Genomic DNA, 23,853 nt, shown 5'->3' on the forward strand with positions numbered 1-23,853 from the left:
AATGAACAACAGGAGAGAGGGTCTTGTTTCCTTTTCCTTTGGATTATTAATCAGAAGGATGTAGCTTTGGAGCAGTAGTAGTCTTTCCCAACCTGCAGAGAGACACTAAGAACAATGTCAATAGCCAGGCGCGATGGCTCACACCTGTAATCCCAGCAGTTTGGAAGGCCGAGATGGGCATATTATGAGGTCAAGAGATCAAGACCATCCTGGCCAAAATGGTGAAACTCCTTCTCTACTAAAAATACAAAAATTAGCTAGGCGTGGTAGCATGTGCCTGTAATCCCAGCTACTCAGGAAGCTGAGGCAGCAGAATGGCTTGAACCTGGGAGCTAGAGGTTGCAGTGAGCCAAGATCACACCACTGCACTCCAGCTTGGCAACAGAGCAAGACTCCATCTCAAAAAAGAAAAAGAAAAGAAAAAAAAGAACAGCATCAGTAGATGGTAGGAAGAGGAGTCAAGGAAACAGGAAAGGAGTAGATCTGATGACCTCATTCCATTCCCTGGATCTGGCTAGGCCCCAAGTCTACCCTTGGACTTCCAATTACATGAGCCAATATTTTTTCTTTGAAAAACCCACGTGTAAATCAGAGCATCTCACTAATAGGATCAAACCCTCTAAGTGGATTCCCACCACACCTTGGGAACTCTTCGGTACAACCCTGTGACCCACCCCAGCCTGCCTCTTTCTCTGGCCTCTTTTCTGCCATCTCCCCTGGGCTGCCTCACTGCAGACACACTAGGCTGTCTGCTCTGCCTGTAGTCCCCTGAGCCCATTTCTGTACCAGGGCCTTTGTACTCCTTATTCCCTCTGCCCCCTGGCCCAGCTTGTTGTATAGATTTCAGATGAGGTATCACTTCCCCACCAGGGCCTCCTCTGGCCACATAATCTAAAACACTCTCTCTCCTTTGGCCAGGCACAGTGGCTCATGCCTGTAATCCCAGCACTTTGGGAATCAGAGGCAGGAGGATCATTTGAGGTTAGGAGTTTGAGACCAGCCTTACCAACATGGTGAAACCCCATCTCTACTGAAAATAGTAAAAATTAGCTGGGTGTAGTGGTGAACACCTGTAATCTCAGCTACTTGGGAGGCTAAGGCAGGAGAATTGCTTGAACCCAGGAGCAGAGGCTGCAGTGAGCCAAGATCGCACCACTGCACTCCAGCCTGGGCAATAGAGGGAGATTCCATCTCAAAACAAATAAATAAATAAATAAAAATAAAACACCCTCCGGGTACTCTGCATCAAATCACCCAGCTTATTTTCTCTATAGTGCTTATTCTTTCCCAAAGTGTCTACTAATTTGTTGTTTATGAGGTATCTCCTGTCCCCGCAAGTGGCCTGTGAGCGCTCATTGACAGATTGTTCCCAAGGCTCCACACAACATGTGGTGCAGAGTACGGCTCATTCCAAAGAGGCTTGCTTCATTCATCCTGGCAATTTAGTCAGGCAGGTCACAGCTCAATAAGGTGGAAGCCCCAAGATCTGGTGCCTCAATAAAGAGGCTCCTCCTCATCAACCAGAGCCAAGGCTGGAGGCCAAGGCTGTTTTCTGTCTGTGGTTGCAGTCAGAGGTTCTGAATGCACCCAGATGGCCACCCAGTCGTCACCAAGGGAAGGTGCAGTCTCATCCCTGGGGCAGAAGGCCCCTTCTATTCACCCACAAGTGTGGCTCTAGCCCTGCTCTCTGCCTTGAGGCCCCAGGGCTACTGCTGCAGCTTGACTTGCCAGTTAGGGGGCCTGGGCTCAGGTGCCTTATCCCAGCAACCCAAGAGCAGCAGCCAAGAAGAGGGAGAACACTGCACTTTAGCGAGCACCCCCTTGTGTCAAGCACCACGTAGAGCATGATCACAGGCATTCTCTCGTTTTGTCCTCACAGGAGAGAAAACCAAACTCTGAGATGTTTTAGGAACGTGCCCTCATGGTTCCCTGGCTCGGAAGTGTTGCTGCTGGCAAGATCAGCCCTGACAGCTCTGTGCAGCTCCTAAACCACAGGCTAGACAGCCTGGATCCTGATGCCTTCTACAGTCCTGCCTCTTCCAAAGGCCAAGTCAGGCTCTAGAAGTCAGCACTACAAACCCTGGCAGAGGCCCCTAAAGGTCAATCCCAGTTCTAGAAACTCTAAGAACGGTGATGCTGAAGCTGTGAGGTATGAAGCCATTCGCCTAGCTGGGGACCATTAACCTATCCAGATGCTTTTTAAGAAGCAAGGCAGTTTTGTCTGTGTTTGGGCAGAGAAAGCCACAGAGAAAACAATTTCAGTCCCTTAACCCAGTCTCAAGACCTCTTTAGAAAAGTGATTCTTAGGAAGGAGGGGCTCACTCCCATCAAAGTGGGAGTTCCCAAAAGCAGGCCACTTCTACTCATCCGGAGAGGGACCCTGGAAGGGGATTACTCCCCAGAGGGAAAGCTCAGCCTCTGGTTCAGGGTGGTAGCCACAAATTTAGTTCTTGCCATGGGTGCCCAGCCCACACCCAAGAGCCCATCTCTCTCATTCACCTGGCCACTGCAGCATGCCCTGAGGTGACTGAGGTGAGACTTCTTTCTGGAAAAGGGGATTTTGGAGGTAAGGCTTCTTATTCTGGGACTTTGGGGTGACTCTCCCTGGGGTTCTAAATCAGGCTGAACAAAGGCACGTGCCAAACCTCCTGCACTTACCGCCAGAACTTTCCTTTCCCCAGCCCCAGTTATCCAGGCTGTGGCACAGGCATCTCACCTAAAATAGAACTTCTCCAAGAAAAGGCTGAAACACCCCTCAATGACTCATCACCCAGATGGGTGCAGCTATTTCTATCCAGCCTCTTCCAGACAGTGAGGAACCTTGACCGCACCCTCCTCACAGCCCCTCCCAGGCTCAGGCCCAGCATGCAAGACCTCCTAAGGAGGACACTGGCTGAGGGAGTTCTCTGAGGCCAAAGAGACCTCCCCATCTCTGCCTCTCCCACAGATCCCCAGGAGTTTCCTGGGAGGAGCCCAACCACAGCCTCTTCCTCCCTGCTGCAAGGCCCCCTCCATCCTCAAGGGGATGGAGGCTGTCCACAGTGTAGGGAGAAAGATGATAGCCGTGCACCCCAACCTGCCTGCTCACCCAGCCTGGGTATACATGAATAGTCCTGTGGCAGACTCCCCTGGCCTGAGTGCCAGCACAATTAGAGCCTTCCTTAGCTGCTCAGTGATGCCTCCTCATCAGGAGGTTGAGCCCAGAAGGCCCCCTGTGGCTCCTAGGCCTCTCCAAGCTGGCTGTCCACCAAAATTAGAAGAGCTAGTCTTCTACCCGTGTGACAAGAAGGCTCAGCTAGGGTTCTGCTGTCTAATACCTATAAGACCCTGATCTGGCACATGGGCAGGAGATGTACAGGCCAGCAGCCATTAGCCTTATGTCCCAGGAGCCTTCCTGGGGGTACCCTTAGTTGGACATCTCTGCTAGACATTAGCTTTTATCAAGCTGACCCTTCTTGCCAGCAAGGAAGCCCATCTTGCCATCTCCAAGGACTGGTAGGGACCTCCATGGAAGCCTATGCACCCTAGCCCAGTGGGGGCCTGGAGAGCAGTAAGGAAGGGAAGGCTCAGTGCAGTACAAGGTCAAGAGGTTGTTTGAGGGGTAGGGGAAGCAGAAGCTACAGGAAGTCTTCCTACAGGCTTTGCAGGGAGCCACTGCCACCTGCTCTGCCATGAGTCTGCTAGGGACTTGGAAAGGCAGGGCCCTGTGGGCTCTGTGGCTCTGAGAGGACTTTCTACCTCAGAAGAGTCTTTCTTAGCTGCTTCCTTACTCAAACTGTTTAGTGTGCAGAAGGGCAGCTAAGGTGGCACTGGCTACCAAGGATCCAGAGGCTTGGGGCCCAAGCCGGAGGCTGTATGAGCCCTAAGTTGAATGAGGAACTGTGATCTGTCTGCAATGGTCACTCCCTGCTAATTCCTCCAATGGGCTCTGGAGCAAGGAGGACAGCTCTGGGAAGAGCTTCTACATCTTCCCTGAAGGAACACTGGCTACAAAGAGTGTCTCAGCCCTCAAGAGTGGGACCCAGCCTTGCTTGCCATATCTGGCCCCAAAGGATGCTCATAGGGTGGAGTCTACCTCACTGTCACCTCCATGGCTACCAGAAAGCTCTGAGAGCCCCCAAAAGTCACATGTTCTCTTCCCACTCCCCTCCCCTCACTCCCCAGCTGCAAGGAAAAGGAGGGCTGCAGACGTCAGTCAGCCTTCTTCCTGTGGAGAGCCCCAGCCCTACCAGGGAGAGCAGGCATTCAGTGTTTCAGATCACTCAGCACTGACATCACGCCTGATGCTGCATTCATGTTTTCCATTTTGGCACAAGTTGAAACATCACAGAAACAGCTCATAAAGGAGCCCTCCCTGCAGGTGCCAAATCTAGAGGTTCTTAGGAGGGCCCCACTGATTAGTGTAACTATATGCCTTTCTGGGCTATGAGTCACTGGCCAGGTCTCAGCTGGAGAAACATACCTCCCCATGTCCCCTGGATAACAAGGACAGGCCAATGTGCAGAAGGGCAGCTAAGGTGGCAGCTGCAAGGGAGAGAGCCAGGGTCCTCACACTGCTATAGCAATGGACATGTCACCTGCCCCATCTAGCACCTTAACTGTCAGCTGGCTGACCTTAGGCTTAGGAAGCAGGTACCACAGGATCCCAGTGGGCACAGTCACACTGATCCAGAGCTGGACCAGCCAGGTGAGGCCTGTGCCAATCTTTCAGAGTCCTGAGGAAGCTCTTAGAAACCTACCCAGCATCTGAGGTCAAGATCTGGGGAGTGGAGGGTGAACCTAATCGCTTCTTGGGGCTAGAAGGCCTCACTAGCTTGGATCTTCACAAAAGGGAGGAAATCCATTCCCTTGCTGATCCCTGAACACATCTGCCTCTCTGCCCCCAGTATTTCTCAACTCCTCCCACACTGCTCTGGACAGCCTCCCCTCCCTCCCAGTCTGATCCAGTGTACCCTGTAACAGACCCTGCCATGACCTGCCAACTCACCTGCACCCTCCCCATACACACTCCTCTTAGTCCCCAGTCACCCTCTCCAGGTGCGCCCTTGGACTAGCCTCAACTTCTTAAAATCCCCAGGACCCTTTGGCTCATCCCCAGCTTCCCCACATTTCTTCCTGGCTTCTGCTGCCCTCCCAGCCCCTTCATCCTGGCCTGCAAGTCCTTGGCCCTTGCCTCCTAAACTCCCACTAAATGACTCTCACGGTCACTCCAGATGACTTGCAACCCACATGGGGCTAAGCTGCGACCGCTTCTCAAAGCTTACCGACTGGAACAATTAATCTCTGTACACTGTATTATGTGTAAACTTTACCTAAAAAAAACGAAACCTTACATAAATGCTGAACTCTAGTTAATGATATGCTTGGTGAAGTGCTTAGCTGGAAGTATACTGATGTCAGCAATGTACTGTTTGCTTTGTTTTTTTTGAGACAGGGTCTGGTTCTGTCACCCAGGTTGATGTGCAGCAGCACGATCATGGCTCACTGTAACCTCTGCCTCCCAGGCTCAAGTAGTCCTCCCACCTCAGCCTCCTGAGTAGCTGGGACTTATAGGCATGGCACCACCATACCCAGTTTTTTGTATTTTTTTGTAGAGGCAGGGTTTTGCCATGTTGCCCAGGCTGGTCTTGAATCCCTGGGCTCAAGCCATCCTCCCACCTTTGCCTTTCAAAGTGCTGGGATTACAGGTGTGAGCCATCATGCCTGGCCCACTGCAATGTACTTGGACATTCAACAAAAAGATGGATGGAGAGATGGACAAAGAAGAACAAATAGAAGAATGGATAGGTGATAAAGCCAGGAGAGGAGGGGTTCATCATAAATCCAGATAGTAGCTTTGTGGGTGTTCCTTGTACAATTCTTTCAACAATTTTGTAGGCTTGAAAATGTTTATAACATGATGTTGGGGGTAAAATGAGTTGTTGGCCTGGTTGTTCTGTGTTGCTCCACCCAGCGAGGCATCAAGAGCTCCTGTGATGGGCTCTTGGCAGTTGACTCCCAACTACTGCCCAGACATTCTCCCCTCCTGGACCCCTTGGCCCTCCACTTGCTGGCCTTTCTACTCCTCTTTGCTTATCCTTGCCAGCCACCTTTGCTGGGTTCTTCTCAGTGTTGGGGAGCCCAGATCCTTGCACCTCTTCTCTCTGTCCACATCTCTTCTATGGCACTTTAAATATCATCATATACTTGTGAATATGAAACAAAAGTCTCCATCCCAACCTGCCTGCTTCATGCCAGGGTCTTAGATTCATCAGGCACCTTCAACTTGGCATGAAAATTGATAAATTCCCTATCTCCATCTCCTACCCCCCACATCCAATCGAATTCTGTCTGGTTAGCCACCCAAATACACCAGGAATCTATCATGACTCTCCGAAGTCACCATCACCACTACCCCAGCCTCAGCCTCGGCCCCTTCTGACCCTCTGGCTCCCAGTGCCCACCCACTACCCCTACAGGCTGTTCTTGACATAGCAGCTGATGGGGGGCGGTGTATATATGTGTATTTGTGTGTATGTGTGTGTTGTTTCAGTGTATATGTATGTATATGCACACACATATATAGTGTGTTAAAAACAAATATAAAATTGCCATTTTAACCATCTTAAAATATACAATTCAGTGGCATTAATTATTCATAATGTGTAACCATCACCCCTGTCTATTTCCAGAGAGTTTTTAAAATTTGCATTATTTTTGGCCGGACACTGTGGCTCATGCCTGTAATCCCAACACTTTGGGAGGCTGAGGCACATGGATCACTTGAGGTCAGGATTGAGACCAGCCTGGCCAACATGGTGAAACCCCATCTCTACTAAAAATACAAAAATTAGCTGGACGTATTGGCAGGTGCCTGTAATCCCAGCTACTTGGGAGGCTGGAGGTGGAGGTTGCAGTGAGCTGAGATTTCACCACTGCACTCCACCCTGGGTGACAGAGACTCTGTCTCAAGCAAACAAACAAAAATTTGCAATATTTTTATTGTGGTAAAATATATGTAAATTTATTACCTCAACCATTTTTAAGTGTACAGGTCAGCGGTATTATATTCATAATGCTGTGTACCCATTACATCTTTGTAACTCTTTCCATCTTGAAAATCTGAAACTGTACCTATGAAACTCCCCACTCTCCCTTCCTCCAGCTCTCGGCTACTACCATTCTACTCTCTGTCACTATGACTTTGACTACTCTGTCTACCTCATATTTGTCTTTTGGTGACTGGCTTATTTTACTTAACATGATGTCCTTAAGGTTCATCCATGTTGTATCATGTGTCAGATTGTCCATCCTTTTTAAGGCTGAGTGATAGTCCATTGTGTGTATATAGGTATATACATACACTTGGCTTATCTGTTCATTTGTCAATGGGCTGTTCATTGTTTTCACATTTTAGCTATTGTGAAAAATGCTGCTATGAACATGGGTGTACAAATATCTCTTCAAAACCTTCCTTTCAATTTGAGTGTATACCCAAAAGTGGAATTGTTGGATCATATGGTAATTCTATTTATAATTTTTTGAGGACGTGCCACGCTGTTTTCCAGAGTGGCTGTACCATTTTACATTCCCAAAAATAGTGCAAAAGGGTTCCAATTTCTCTAACATTCTTGCCAACATTTATTTTCTGTTTTTTTTTTTTAATAGCAGCCATCATAATGAGTATGAGATGGTATCTCATTGTAGTTTCAATATGAATTTTTCTAATGATTAGTCATGTTGAGTATCTTTTTTTTTTTTTTTTTTTCAAGACAGAGTCTCGCTCTGTCGTCTGGACTGGAATGCAGTGGCACGATCTTGGCTCACTGCAAGCTCTGCCTCCCAGGTTCAAGCAATTTTCCTGCCTCAGCCTCTTGAGCAACTGGGATTACAGGCACCCACCACCAAACCTGGCCAATTTTTTGTATTTTTAGTAGAGACAGGATTTCACCATGTTGGACAGTCTGGTCTCAAACTCTTGACCTCAGGTGATCCACCTGCCTTGGCCTCCCAAAGTTCTGGGATTACAGGCATAAGCCACTACTGCCAACCTATGTTGAGTATCTTTTCATGTGCTTATTGGCCATTTGTGTATCTTTTTTGGAGAAATATTCCCTCAAGTCCTTTGCCCATTTTGTTTTTCAGAGACACAGATCTAGCTAGTTGCCCAGACTGGTCTCGAGCTCCTAGGCTCAAGATATCCTCCCGCATTAGCCTCTCAAGTAGGTGGGACTAGAGGTGTGTGTCACCACCACACCTGACTCCTCTTTGCTCCCCTCCCCCCGCGGCTTTTCTTTTTAAGATACGGTCTGGCTCTGTTACCCAGTACTGCAATCTTGATTCACTGCAACCTTTGCCTCCTGGGCTCAAGCGAGTCTCTTGCCTCAGCCATCCGAGTAGCTGGGACTACAGTTGCCCACCTAGTTAGTGCCCAGCTAATTTTTGTATTTTTAGTAGAGATGGGGTTTCGCCATGTTGTCCAAGCTGGTCTCAAATGCCTGAGCTCAGGCAATCAGCCCGCCTCAGCCTCCCAAAGTGCTGGGATCACAGGCGTGAACCACTGTGACCAGCCTCTTTGCCCATTTTTAATTGTTTTCTGTTTGTTTGTTTTTGTTGTTGAGTTGTAGGACTTCTCTGTATATTCTGGATATCAATCCCTTATCAATATATAATTAGCAAATATTTTCTCCGATTCTGTGGGTTGCCTTTTTACTCTGTTGATAGTGTCTTAGATGCAAAAAAAATTTTAAATTTTCATGAAGTCTATTTTGTCTATTTTTTCTTTTGTTGCCTGTGCTGTTGGTGTCATATCCAAGAAATCATTGCCAAATCCAATGTTGTGAAGCTTATACTCTATGTCTTCTTCTAAGAGTTTTATAGTTTGAGCTCTTATGTTTAGGTATTTGATGTATTTTGAAGTCAATTTTTGTATATAATGTAAGGAAAAGGTCCAACTTCATTTTTTTGCATGTAGATATCCAGTTTTCCCAACACCATTTGTTGAAAAGATTGTTCTTTCCCTACTGAATGGTCTTGGCACTCTTATCAAAAATCATCTGACCATATACCTAAGAGTTATTTCTGGGCTATTTTACTCCATTGGTCTATATGTCTGTTTTATGCCAGTACCGCATTGTTTTGATTACTGTAACTGTAGTAAGTTTTAAAATCAGGCAGTGTGAGTTCTTCAGCTTTATTCTTTTTCACAATTGTTTTGGCTATTTGAAGGGCGCTTGAGATTGCATCAGAGGGGTGTTTAAAATGCACATCTGACCTTCCTACTGCCACCTTCCCAAATCTTGGGAGTATAGTAGGAGACCCCAGCAAGCCCAGGAGGACTTGTATGCCTTCTGGTCCTGTTCTGTGATACCCCAGCTGTTCTGGACCTGACTTGCTTCCGAACCCTCACATGGACCAAGCACATCTCCTCAGGGCTCCCCTTTTACCAACGGCCTTCTGTCCAGCAATTTTAACATTCTACAGCCTAATGCGCTCTCTTTGGAGAAGACCCCAATAATTTTTTTTTGACGGGATCTTACTCTGTCGCCCAGGCTGGAATACAGTGGCATGATCATGGCTCATTCAGCATATACCTTCCCAGGCTCAAGTGATTTTCCTACCTCAGGCTCCTAAATACTTGGGACTACAGGCATGTACCACCATGTATTTTGCACCATGTATTTTTTTTTTTTTTTTGAGATGGAGTCTCATTCTGTCACCCATGCTAGAGTGCAATGGCACAATCTTGGCTCACTGCAACCTCTGCCTCCCAGTTCAAGCAATTTTCTGCCTCAGCCTTCTGAGTAGCATTACAGGCACACACCACTACACCTGGCTAATTTTTGTATTTTTAGTAGAGACAGGGTTTCACCATCTTGGCCAGGCTGGTCTTGTACTCCTGACCTTGTGATCCACCCACCTCAGCTTCCCAGAGTGCTGGAATTACAGGGATGAGCCACCGTGCCTGGCCACACCACGTATTTTTTTTTTAGTAGAGATGGGGTTTCACCATGTTGTCCAGACTCGTCTTGAACTCCTAGGCTCAAGTGATCTGCCCACCCTCAAAGTGTTGGGATTACAGGTGTGAGCCACCATGCCCAGCTACCCCCAGGAATCTTGTCTCAGCATCGCACCAACAGCAGCCCCCACACCCCTCCCCTCCTTGACCCCAGATGTGATTGTGTGTTTGCTTGTGTGGTTCTTGGTGAAAGTGCTGCCTCCTGCACTGGCCTGAAGGCTTCACAAAGCTGAGCAGCACATCTGCTTCACTTCTGCCTATTTCTCTGGGTCTGGGACAGTTCCTGGCTAACAGGACTGAAAAGCACTGTGGAGAGTGGCTAGGACAGGAAGAAGGGAGAGGGCTACCCTCTGACTCAGTAGGATAAACATGCCTGTCCAGGCCAAAGGCTGAGCAAAATAAAGAGTAGAAGCAGCAAAACCAACAGGTTACCAGCCAGCAACCGGGAACTTTACCAAGATTTTGTGTTCCCTCCCTCTTCCTGCCTCTGGCTCTCTCTCCCTTACCTTCCTTTCCTGCCTCCCCTTCTTATGCCTTCTTCCGCATCTTCCCACTCCTGCTTTATTTACGGATTTCTCTTTTTCTCTACCATTTTTAATGCATTTTCTTTTTATTCTGTTTCCTTTATCCTTAGCTATGAAAACAAGTGTTTTAGGAGTAAAATTTCATATTTTCGCTTCAGAATTAATTGTACATTCATTCTTAGCTTAACTTATGGCCATCTTCTAAAACTAAAAGGTAGAATTCCATGCCTGTTGTCTCCTCATGACCCCAGTGGCTCTGGCCTCCACCCTGCAGAGGCCCAAGCAAATAAGTAGGCTGAAGGTCCTGTCTCCTGGGAATATAGACCACCTCGGGGCATGCAGTAAGCTGCCCCAGAGTAACTGAAGATTGGAGAGCATTTCTCTATTGACTTGGAGAATGTTTAGGTTAAAGAGGCTACTCTAAAGCAAACTGCCCAAGGACTAGCTATTCAGTGGGAGAAAGGCATCCTGGAGCACCTGCCACCTGGAGACTCACTTCCATTTTGCTTGGAGGTGAGCGCTGGAAGACTGGGCAGACACCCTCCTGGGCCCAGAAAAGAGGAAGACACCTTTGCCTCCCCTCAGTACACTGCTGGTCCCATGTCCTGAAACCGGCTCCTCGTTCCTCTCTGGCCCAGGTGGCAGTGTGGCCAGGAGGGAGCAGAGGGAAAGAGACAAGGCTGCTAGCTGTAGCAGAGGGATCTGTGCTAAACTCACAGCACCACCCCCGAGCCATCTGGTGCCCTGGTCCTTGCCGGAAAGCAGTGGGATGCAGGCAGGAGAGAGAGAGGTTTGGAGCCACTGCATTGTCTCCCTCCCTCCTCCACGCCACCCACCCTGGGCGGGAAACTGCGTAGGCTCACAGCTTGCCATTGGGTAGGAGTAGTGGATGGTATGGGTTAAACATCTTTGGGCTGGCCTCAGCCAAGTCCAGACCTTGGAACAGGTGAGGGAAGACCATGCTTGCTCTTCTGTGGTTTTCCTAGAGAAGCTTATAAGTAATTCTGACTAGAGCAAGGGAGGTGGAAGGCAGATGGACCACCTTTGGCCTAGTAGGCTAGGAATGGGGTGGCAACCCTGCTGTTGCCCACAGAGGCAGAGGGTGGGTCCCTTTACTCTAGATGTTGCTCTGGGAGGATTCAGCTGATCAGACTGGAGGCTTGGGCATGCAGGCAATCCTGCATCTACACCGCACTCACTGCTGGGATGCCTCTCTGATGAGGGCAGACTGGCGTCTGGAGGAGCTCTAGGTCAGGATGTGCTTCTGGGGCTGCTTTGAGTGCGGCATGGAAGCCCCAGGCCACTGTTCACATTCCCCAGCAGCTCAGTCCCATCCCCACTGCCCACCCAAACTGCACCTTCCCATCTTCTACCCAGCAGGCTCAGGCCCATGCCTTGTCTCCTACTCCCAGCTGTCAGAATAGAAGCCTAATAAGGGCAACATGGACCACCCTTCTGGTTCAGAGAGGGGTGGTGGGCCCAAATGTAAGTCACTGAAGAATGGAGAGGTGGTCTCGCAGGCCTGAGCAGGCATGGGCATTACCAAAGCCACTGATGCCAATCCCTAGACTCCTGCTTTTCCTTCAGAGAAGTCTGACATTCAGGATTCAAGTACTTGTCCAAAACCCCACATCTACAGAGAGAAGAGAACTGTCTTCCTGTCTTCTCCTTATCACTGGGGACTGAATGCCAACGCCTCCGCCTCCCTGGCATCAGTGTATTGTCAGAGGGAGGGTCTCTTGTGGGTGGTTAGAAATGTTCAGGCCTCAAACAGAAGCACCCAGTCTTTCTCTGTGGTTTCAGACAGGTTAAATTACTGGTTTGCCCTGAGCTACCAGGCCTGGAAAAATCTGGAAAGAAATGGCCTCCACCAAGAAGAGTATCTGGGACCACCCTATTTGTTCAGAACCAGCTTCAGTCTGAGCAAAAATGGACTACGGATGGGGAAAATGAGGCAGAAAATCCCTGGGGGACAGCTGGAGACCAAGCCACTGGTCTAGGTCCACAACTCTTTTGTCCAGAATAACCCAGAATAAGCCAAGACACAAGGAAGATATGCCAAGGATTATTTTTCCTTGACAAGAACACCAATGAAGGCCAACTCTGGAGAAGCAAAGGTTCTACCTAGAAACCCCAACAGAAAAGGGCATCCACCATGTGTGAACTTGGAGAAGGGCCCAGGTCAGCAATTCTCAAACTGGTTGCCATGGAACAGCAGCTCCCAAGATGTTCCGTGAAAGCAAGTCTGGGAAAGGCTGCCGACCACAGCCCTGTCCTGGAACTCTGCGATGCCCCTCAGAACCCTGAAAGTTCTGCAGAATCTCTCAGCAAAGAACCATTTCATTTCATTTGTCCAGCCCAGCATTTGCTTGAAGTATTTGGCTGAGACCTGCTCTTCACCAGATACAGTGGATCTGCCATGAGATTGAGGCTCCATCTTCTCCTGGCCCTGAGCCTCAGCTTCCTCTCAGCACAATGAGGCAGATGGACTGAGTGTCTCCAGGGTCCTCCTACTCTGCTGTTTTTCCAGGCATAGCCAAAGGCTGGCTCCCTTCTACCTCACTGAAGGTCCTGGGCTTGGAGAGCCTATACACAGAGGCCGTGGGGTGGTGAGGAATGGGATACTAACCAGGAGCCTGAGGCCACCATGTGTGGCTCTTCCTTAATCCCCACCCACCTCACCCAGAGTTGCTCAGGTCCTGTGCTACATCTCAGGGGAGCTGAAGCCCAGAGGGGCAAGGCCAGCATGAGGAGGGAATGTCCCCACAGCAGTCCAGTCCACCTCCTCCCTGTTCCTGTGAGGTGCTTCTGGCTTCTCGCTGGTGGAAACACACAGGTGAGCTTCCCTGGCCTTAATGGTATTGTTCTAAATTCTGAATAGCAAGCGCTTACCTAACTGAACAGTGCAGGATGGCCTGTTTCTAATCACAGATGCAATAATCACGAGCGTGCACGCCTCCTCAGGAAGCCCCCACACTCCAGGAGCGACTCCAAAGGCACTGAGTCATCTCCCCACACCGACAGCTCCTTCCTCAGAATCTCACACTTACCTCTCACAAACCACACGTCCCACACCCACAGCACCTCATGGCATATATAGACCCTGACCTGTGAACAATTATTCTCACTCAGCCCTCTCCCACATGGTCCAAACGGCTCCAGCTGCTGTTAATCCCAGAGGCAGCCATGCCTGTGCCGGCAGCCAGCCTCTCTCCATCCTGTCCAAAGACAGATCCTTGTGGAGAGAACCAGAGGCTTCTACTCCCAGAGGAGTAGGAGAAAATCAACAGACCTACTCCGTTCATTTCAAAGCGATGGCCTCAGCTCACTTGGCAAGGCATCCCACAGTCCTTCAAAGTGTCCTCAACAAAGCTAGATTAGGGCTGTAGACCCAGAGTCCTCTTGTCCTCTTGGGCAAAAAAGAAGCCAAATTTACAGAAATGGTCCTACAGTGGCCTCTTGGTGAATGTCGGATACTGTCATCATCCTTGGCGAATGCTTGGTTCCCAGCCTGGGTCTTTACCCCAAGGTCATTTCTTTAGAGTGGGGTAGCTGCCCCACCACCTCAGGCCCCCAGCTGACTGGAACTAAAGCCCATAAGAGGTGCTTTCCAGAGCCCAGCTGGAAGGCAGTTTCCTGCCTCCAATGAAACCTTTCTCCCCTCATCAGCATCCCCCTCCAGGGCCTGCTGTCAAAGAGAAAGGCCTCCTGGCCTAGGTCAGGGAAGTTTGCCATGGTGAGGTTTGACCCCACATCAAATGAGCTCCATTGGGAAAAACTGTTCATAAGATTGTCTTTGCCCCTCTCCAAGGTCATTTTTCCAGACCAAACTTGATCCAGAGGGTTAGAAAGTATCTTCTACTCTCAGACTCTGCCCAAGCTTTCAGGGTATGCAGAAATCCCTTGGGACACCTGGGGCCAGGCCCAGTTCTTTGCTACCACATCTTGGAACCAGGACACATCCCCACAGGAGGACACAGAAGCTGGTGGCCAAGGGAAATGACCAGGAAAAGAAAGTTGGTGAAAGAGGGGAAGGGAACCAGGGATGGCAGGTGAGTGGGGAGCCCGCGCAGCGGTGGTTACCTGGGTGAGATGAGGGTTGGGGTTGAACCCACACTGGTTGCAGACCTTGTTGTGACACTGGGTGCAGGTGTTGAAGTTTGGCTGGCTGGGGGTCGATGTAAGGTCCGAAGTCTTGCATATGGGACATAGCGTGCTGCTGGGAAGGGGGGCGATCTGAGGGACGGAGTAGGGTGATGTGGGGGTGCTGCCTCTGTCCGGTGACACTGAGGGGGACCGCCCTGATCTCTGTGTCCTGCTGTCTACCTGCAGCGTCCTGCGGGGACCATCAGCATCCTGGCCTGCTGGTCCCTGTGCCCTTGTCTCCCGTGGGCTCTCATGGCCAGGAGTAGTAGCAGAAGCCTGCTTCGGAGTTGGGGAAGCTGCTCTCTGGCTACCCAGGGGTTCCTTGGGGTCCAGTCTCCGGGAAGTGCTGAAATGACATTGAAAATGACTGTTAGAGACACATTTTAGAGAAGCAGCTTACAGAGGTCTCTACCAAGCTGGGCGATCCTGCCAAGCCCCATCACCACCCTCCTCCTCCTGCCCAGCGGCATCATCATGGCGCCCATTTGCTGTGTCCTGTGCTGAGCTTTGACAAGCGTCTCTCACTTGAACCCTTAGCACCACATCATGTGGCAGGATCAGAGCATGTCCTCTCATGTTCTGATAAAGTACAGACTTTGATTCAGTACATCTGAGTATGGTCTGCATTGTAAGAAGCTCTAAGGTGATGCCAATACTCTGGTCTGAGGCCCATGCTTTGAGTACCAAGATTCTAAAGCTAGACATTAGAAATACCTAGGGTGGGCCAGGTGAGGTGGCTCAAGCCTGCAATCCCAGCACTTTGGGAGGCCAAGGTAGGCAGATCACTTGAGGTCAGGAGTTCAAGACCAGCCTGATCAACATGGTAAAACCCTGTCTCTACTAAAAATACAAAACTTAGCTGGGTATGGTGGCGCATGCCTGTAATCCCAGCTTCTTGGGAGGCTGAGATGGGAGAATCACTTGAACCGGGAGGCAGAGGTTGCAGTGAGCAGAGATCATGCCTCTGCACTCCAGCCTGGGCAACAGAGTGAGACCCTATCTCAAAAAAAAAAAAAAAAAAGAAAAGAAAAGAAAAGAAAAAAGAAAAAAAGAAAGAAAAAGAAAAGAAAAAAAGAAATACCTAGGGTGACATTTAAAATTCTGACTCCCAGACTGCATCCTAGTAGAATTACATAAAAATCTGTGGAGGCAGGACCCTGGCATTCGTATTTTTTCCTCCCTAGGTGATTCCAACATACAGCTCAAGTTACTATACTATACCATACTATACTGAGATACTATACTGGCTGATCTGTTATATCTTGCTTTTTCTCCTTCAGAGGCTGCCCCTAGATCACTGGGGATGGGGAGATACTGCAATGCCTAGTTAATGCCATCTCTTATACCAGGGGCCTGTCTCTACACAAAGGAGCCTTCCTTCTTGTGGCCCTCTGGCAAGCCTGATGCCAGACCAAATCTAACAAGATGGGATAAAGTGTTACTTTTCCACTAGTTTGAAGCTGGATGGGGTTGGAGTTCCAGGATCCAGCCTTGAGGAACCACTGAGTGAGATCCAATGTGTCTAACCCCTACCTCCATCCCAATCTGGCTGCAGAGGAGCCAGTAGTGTTGGGTAGTTCCATGAGGTAGAAAGCAGAAAGCAAACCATCAGGCTAAAAGTCCATCATATATTCCTTCTCCTTTGACCCAACTTAAGTTCATCTCTGCAACTTTCCTCTTTTTCAGTTTAAAAGAGGATGAGCACAAAAAGCTAAAGGCAATGCTTTATACTGCTTCCCTGAAATTCTCTCCCTGCTTTAGTCTGCAATCATTAGGGTGATGCTGACACTCAGGAGACAGGGCCAACTTGCTGAGAGCAGTGAGGAGGCTCAGCCTGTGGAGGAGGCTGCCCTGGCTGCTTCTGCCTCAGTGCCCCAGGGTCTCACTGACAGGGGATGATTCTAAGTTTGCTGCCCCCACCTGAGGCCATCGGCTTGCCAAAAAGATTTAAGAGTCGACTGGTAGGGTATCTTAGGACAAGCCATTTAAGGGGAAAGATGAGGAGCCCGCCTGGGGACACCCACCCCAGGACACTCTGCAGTCCTTCCTCCCTTCTGAGGAAATGGGGTGTACAGAAACTTATTCTTGGGCTAATAAAGACTCTTCTGGGGAAAAAAAACACTATTAAATAGTGTTTAACATTACTGTCATCAACCATCAATGGCATATACCTAACCATCCAGTCACAGACCCACCAACTTCTTCTTCAGCAAGACAACCAGAGTTTGAGTCCAGCCACTCAGGGCCATCTTTGCCACCAGCTGTGAAGCCTAGCATGGTGGCGGCCACAGCATCTGCGGCCCACAATGAGAACCTGGGCTCCTCTGGGCCCTTTCAGCATACTAATTTCTAGGTGTCCTAAAGCAGTATTTTCCACTTGGCTAAATTTACAGTTTCATTTTTCACTTAAATTATTTGGGACTGGCGTTTAAAGGCAGCCCTCGGAAGCAGATCAGAAGCTGAGCCTTTTAAACATGTGAATGGGCTGCGGCCCCCTCTCCAGGCTGTGCAAGCCTTCTGAGAAATGTAGCCATTTCTACTCTATTTGTTTTGCCCAGTAAGTAGCAGGCAATCTATGTACACAGTGACTTTTTAACTCAATGTTGTATCACAACGTAGTCTTTCTGGAGACATTTTATGTGAAGATTAGGGTCCTAAACTCAGCTGTGGTAACAGTGAATAAACAAGCAGTGTCTCCTTCACCCAGAAAAGTCTGCACTGCAAGGGCAATGCTCCTGGCATTGGTGTGTGCCCACATACCTCATAGTAGCCATCGTAACACCTGGAGATTGCAATATATGCCCATGGTCCTTGTACTCTCCCATCTTCCTGGATGCTTCCTCACACCTCTCCTTGATCCTCAAGCCTCCCAGCACCTCCTTCTGTCTCTTCACTGCCACTGATGACCTGCTGACCATCTCACAAAAACGTAGGACCCACCAGAGGGAACCTGCACAACCTCAGCCTCCCTACTCCTGTCCTCACTGTTCACCTGCCTCCTGATCCCAAGGCCCACTTCTAACCTCAAATTCTCCCCTCTCCCTTATCATCCATTTCCCCCTCTCTATTGGATCATTTCAATTATCATACAAACAAGCTTCTTCCATCCAAGAAAAAAAAAGGAGAAGCAGCAGCAGCACTTTGCTCCACTACTCCTTCAGCTACCACCCCATTTCTCTGCTCTTTTTCACAGCAAAACTCCTTAAAATAATTATCTCCACTTGCCTGGCAAGGTGACTTGCACCTGTAATTCCATATTGGGAGACAGAGGCAGGAGGATCTCTTGAGCCCAGGAGATCAAGGTTACAGTGAGCTAGGACCACACCACTGCACTCCAGCCTGAGCAACAGAGCAAGATTCTGTCTCTAAAATAAATAAATAAATAATAAAAGAAACTGCCTCCACTCACTACCTCCCACTCCTCTCCTCTCTCCCTCTTAACCCAACCTTCCAACCTGGCTTTTGCCCATCACTCCACAGACATTGCTCAGGTCACAGTCCGTAGGGACCTCCACATTGTCAAATCCAACAGACACATCTCAGTTCCTCATCTCACTTGACCATCAGCAGCACTTGATCCTGGGTGATCACTCTCTCCTGCCTGAAATAAGTTCTCTACTTGTCTTCAGGAATACCACCTTCTCCTGAATTACCTCCCCCTGCCTGGCCACACCCCTGCCTGGCCACACTTTTCTAATCTCTTTTGCAGGTTCTTCCTCATCTGGCAACCCCAGAACCGCACTTCTTACATTGGAGAGACCTGGGGCTCAGTCTTTACACAAATTTGCTTCTCTGAGTACTCACAATCCCCAAGTCTCAAGACTTACCCAGTCTCAGGGCTTTAAATCCACTTTCCACTGATACCCACCAAATGTCTATGTCTGGCCCAGAACTCTGCTCTGAACTCCTAACCTGTCTAACTGCCAACTCCACATCTTCACAGAGATGCCATGTAGGCATCTCCACCTTGACACACCCAAGCTGAGCCCCTGATCTTCCCCCTAAATGTGTGCCTCCTACTCTCCCTGTTGGTGCCATCTCTGCCTCCCTTCCTCTGTCATCCTAAGTCAATCCAGCAGTAAATCTTGCTGGTTTCTGAAGCTGGCCACTACTATCTCTTCCCTCCTCCTCATCCTACCTGGTTCAAGCCATTCTCAGTTGTCAGGATAAGGCTTTTTTTCGTTTTGTTTGTTTTTGAGAGAGTCTCCTTCTTTTGCCCAGGCTGGAGTGCAGTGGTATGATCTAGACTCACTGCAATGTAGCTGGGACTACCAGTGCGCACCAGCACATTTGGCTTATTTTTTGTATTTTTAGTAGAGCTGGGTTTTTGCCATGTCGGCCAGGCTGTTCTCGAACTCCTGACCTCAAGCAATCTGCCACCCTCGGCCTCCCAAAGTGCTGGGATTACAGACGCGAGCCACCATGCCCGGCCCCAGAATAAGGGTTTAAATACATAAATCAGGCCACTTCTCTGCTTTGTTTAAACCCTCCACTGGCTTCCTTTCCCTCCCAAAGGAAAAGTCAAAAGTCTCACAATAGCCCATGAGGCACCATGAGATTTGGCCCCTTTCCCTCTGGCCTCATCTCTGATTACCATCTCCCTGATTCCACTTCCCTATGCCAGGCCCACTCCTGCCATGTGCATTTGGCCATTGGATTTGCTGTTCTTTCTGCGGACACTTGCTCTCTCTCAAGCCTTTGCTCTGGTGGCATCCTTTCAGGGACACTTACCCTGACTATTTAAAACTGTGCTTGTCTCCCTGCCTCTTTGTTTTCTGTGGCACTGAGCACTTTCTGATCCATCATATAACAAATGTACTGCTTTTTATATTCTCTGGGATCCCTGCATTAAACGGCCAGCTCTGTGTGGGCAAGGCCTCCATGTGCTTTCTTCACAGCTTTCTCCCAGGGCCTACCACCGTGCCTGGTGCAGACTGGATACTCAATATGTATTTCCTGAATGGGTGGACTGTAGGCACTAAGTGACTCAGGGCACTAAAATGTGGCCCCAAAGTTTTAAAGCTAGGGAAACACGGCAAGTACCTGGCATGGCACTCAGCCCTTCTCTGGGTCTGACTTCATGCAGTAGAGAACTTCAGGAACAATACCTGGCATCCTCCCTGCAGCTGCTGGCTACACCGCCAACCATACCATATAAGGCTCTGCTGACAATAATCATGGTAATGCTGACCGAACCCTCACCATGAGCCACCTGTCATATAGTAACTGCTTTAAGCCTCACAGCAAATTCACTGGGTAGGATCTATTTTGCCCATTTTACAGATGAGAAAATTGCCACACATGAAAGTTAAGTAACATGCAAAGCCATCATGACCTGCAAATGGTGGAGCTGGGATTCCAGTATCCAGGCTACCAGTCTATGTCCTTAACCATGTCCCATACTGCCTTTCTAGGGGAGTGCTGTATAGCTGTAGAGGGGGTCTCTGTGTATACAGATTGCCTGCTACGTATTGGGCAACACAAATACAGTAGAAATGGCTAAATTTCTTTCTTGCACAGCCTGGAGAGGGGCCGCAGCCCATTCACGTGTTATAAAAGGCTCCTCATAGCATTACAGTTTGGGTTCTTTGGATTACTTTTTATTAAGAGCTGCTTATGCAGAAGCTCCCTGGGAAAGGGTCTCACCATTTTGCTCCCCACTATATCCTTAGGACCCAGTGCCACACTTGGCATTGAGTGGACACTCAATAAGCACATGCACAGTGACAAGAACAATGTGTGAACAGTAGAATGAGCTCATGGAGTGGGGCTGGGTTAGGGCCATAACACTTGGGACTTGCCCAGCAACACTGAGAGACTCATACAGAAAACGACTCCAACAATAGGTATTCATTCATTTAGGCATTCACATTTACTGACCCCTGATTAGTTCCAGGTATTGAGAGTATAAAGGAATTATATCTCTTCAATGGAAGAGGGCTCCACAAGTGTTCATCAGATTGTTATTCTTCACATCTTATACATGTTTTATAAGTATTCTTATATTCTTTATAAACAGTTATTTAGTATTCAATTAGATTAATTTTTGTTTTTTTGAGATGGAGTCTCACCCTGTTGCCTAGGCTGGAGTGCAGTTGCATGATCTCGGCTCACTGCAGACTCTGCCTCCCAGGCTCTAGTGATTCTCCTGCTCTCATGAATGTGGCCTTATCAGCAGAGAGGCCCCTTGAGGCCAGTGCTCCTCCTAGTAGCCATGGGAGCCCTACTGCTAGGAAGGGCCAGGGTAAGGGTGGGTAAGCAAGGACGGGAAAGAGGTACCACCATAAAGCAGACACAGGGTAACTGGGACTACAGGCATGTGCCACAATGCCTGGCTAATTTTTGTATTTTTAGTAGAGATGGGGTTTCACCATGTTGGCCAGGCTGGTCTCAAACTCCTGACCTCAAGTGATCCTCCTGTCTCAGCCTCCCAAAATGCTAGGATTTCGGGTGTGAGCCACTGCACCTGGCCTAAAATAAATTTTTTAAAATATGATTCATATAGGAGTCCAGTTCTCCAAGAGCCTCTGGTCTAGAGTAGAAACAGATAGGCAAACAAATCCCTGCAAGACACACTGCTGCATGGTCCAGTGGTGGGCAGACGCAGAAGTCTTTGAAGATGAGAAGACATCTAAACTGGGTCTTAACGGATGGGCTGCTCATGCCAAGGTAACAAGGTACACTAGACAGAGATAACAGCATGCACAAAGGCCCAGAGGCACAGCAGAGCATGCTCAGTCTGAGTAGCTGTGTAGGGCAAGCATGGAAGACGCAAGTCATTGCTGCTCCCAGCACCTAGAACAGCTCCCAGCAATGGTGTTGTGATAGTGTGTGTTGAACTACCTGAGCTAACTGGGAAACGAAAAGCTAAAATTAGCAGGGCCTGTAAGGTTTTCACATAGGGAAATGTTTAGGCTCTGTTCAAGGAGAAGAAGATGATGAGGTAGGGAAACCAGTGAGAATAAGGCACTGGCCCAGGAGATAGTCCGTGTGGTGAGAGGAAGGGAAGGTACAGCAGCAGGTATTCTGGCTTTGGCTTCAAGGAGGAGTGTTCCTTTTCATTGAAATGGGGAATCCAGGGAGATAAGTCAATTAGTGGGTGAGAAATGGAAAGTGAAATCACAAAATCGCAAGTTTGGATTTGGTTGTGTTAAGGTGGGGGTAGGGGGTAAGAGACATTAAGAGATGGGTCACAGCTTGGGTTCAATTCAGGTAAGTGTAGATATTTTTATCTGGAAGAGCTAAAGGTCTTGTTCACAGACAATTCTCAGGCTGAAATCACCCGCAGAGCAGTGGTCCAAGAAAGCTTTGTGGGGAGGACCAATGTGCATCAGAGTAGAGGAGATATCAGAACCAGAGAAGTCAGAGAAAGGAGAAAAAAAGAGAATGACCCCACAGGGTTAGAGGAGTTCCTATGAGGAGGAGCACTCAACAATGCTCCATGCCATGATGAGTCTACATAATATGAAGGCCAAGAAGTCATAGGAAGAAAGGCTACACCCATGAGGGCCACACACCATAAATGCCCAAGCCCTGTCCCAAACCAGTCCAGCTTGTGGGGGGCCAGTTCCTTCTCCAGCTGAACACAAGGGACCACTGTGGCAGGAGCTTCTGGGGTCATAACTATCTGTGCCACACACCTGAACACACGTCCCAGGGGAGCCACAGTGACTGCAACCATCCAAGGCCCCCTCAGGAGGGAAGAGGTAAGCCCTCTGGAAGGCTCTTCTCAAGAGACACAAAGACCTCCACTAAAATATGGCTGCTGGGCAGGAGAAAGAAGGGAATGAGGAAAAAGAGAGGAAGGTGTCCACAGACAGGACCCAGCCCACCCCACGGAAGACCTGGTCTTATGGATGTGGCCTCATCAGCAGAGAGGCCCTTTGAGGCCAGTGCTCCTCCCAGCATCCATGGGAGCCCTATTGCTGGGGAGGGCCAGGGTAAGGTGGGTAAGCAAGGAGGGGAGAGGGGCACCACCATAAACAGGCACAGGAGACAGGCCAGTGCCGGAAGGGAACAGGAGAGAGATGAAGGAGTGGCTAGGAGCCAATCAGGGAAGACTAGAAATGCCTTATCTAGGGATAAATATATATTTTTTAAATTTTTTATTTTACTTTAAGTTATTGGATACATGTGCAGAATGTGCAGGTTTGTTACATAGGTAAACAGGTGCCACGGTGGTTTGCTGCACCCATCAACCCGTGATCTAGGTTTTAAGCCCCACATGCATTAGGTATTGAGACAAATATATTTTTAAGGAGGCCAGTAAAGGTAGAGAATGTAGAAACAGCCAGATATCTACCAGTTTTCCTTCCTTTCAGCATTTAAGGCTATTAACTGATCAGAAACAATCTTAACTCAGAGCTGTTTGCCAAGGCAGGAAGGATCCCCCTGGTCACAGAAGGGCTGCTGGGAAGAGGAACAGAGCCAATTCAGTTAGCCTCTCCCCCACCAATCTTTAGTACCCTGTGGCCTCCTGCCCGATCCCATGACCACTGCTGGGAGAGATAATCCTGACTGCACTGGTCAGAGGCTGGGGTCCTCTCTGTCAAAAGCCCGCAGAAAGGCACAAGGCCAGCAATTGTCAGTGACTACAAAATGCTCCAGACACCAGTTACATCCATAATGGCAGAACCACCAGGGAGAGACGTGGCTGCCCTGGGGCAGAGTGGGAAGGAGGGCCTGCCCAGGCTGATTCAGACCGGAAGGAAAAGCAGCCAGGCATGGAGCCAGTCCAGGCGCCAGAGGGAAAACCAAGCTGGTCCCCACAAGGCAGCATTCTAAAGCATGCCCCCCACAGCCTCCAGTTGAGCATTTGAAAGAGAAGTGTTTCCCATTAAAAAACGGCTGTCTTTGTTCACCAGGAGGGGAGTGAACTTAAGGAAACTGTTTCTCTAAGTCAGAGCAGCCAGAAGAGTCCCACAGCTTCAAACGAGGTTTTGATAAATTCATGGCTGACCTTTCTGTAATGGGCAATTAGAGATGGGCAGGTGCTGTGGGAGGACCCTGTCCTTTGAGGCCCAGGGCTGGAAGGACTACTGGGCCACCCCACTGGTCCCTGTGCACCGAGGAAGCTAAGTAGAAGCTGTAGAGCAGTGGGTGCTGGGGCCAGGCCCTGCATCCTGGAGCTCCTCTCTCAGGAATGGATATGAGAATCCAGAAAGTTTAGGCTTGAAAAAAATTCCA

The 23,853-nt window shown here is 49.1% G+C and overlaps 1 protein-coding gene across 2 annotated transcripts in view; it reads right to left on the bottom strand.

Annotated features, from left to right (window-relative positions):
- Positions 1 to 23,853, bottom strand: part of BSN (bassoon presynaptic cytomatrix protein) — a 113,495-nt gene that overhangs the window by 29,888 nt on the left and 59,754 nt on the right. For both annotated transcript variants that reach the window (XM_074403836.1, XM_039477610.2), the window contains exon 2: positions 14,605 to 15,013. In XM_074403836.1, coding sequence (XP_074259937.1) covers positions 14,605 to 15,013 — 409 coding nt within the window. The remainder of the gene's footprint in view (positions 1 to 14,604; positions 15,014 to 23,853) is intronic.

The sequence above is a fragment of the Saimiri boliviensis genome, chromosome 8, assembly GCF_048565385.1.
Source record: "Saimiri boliviensis isolate mSaiBol1 chromosome 8, mSaiBol1.pri, whole genome shotgun sequence".
NCBI lineage: Eukaryota > Metazoa > Chordata > Mammalia > Primates > Cebidae > Saimiri > Saimiri boliviensis.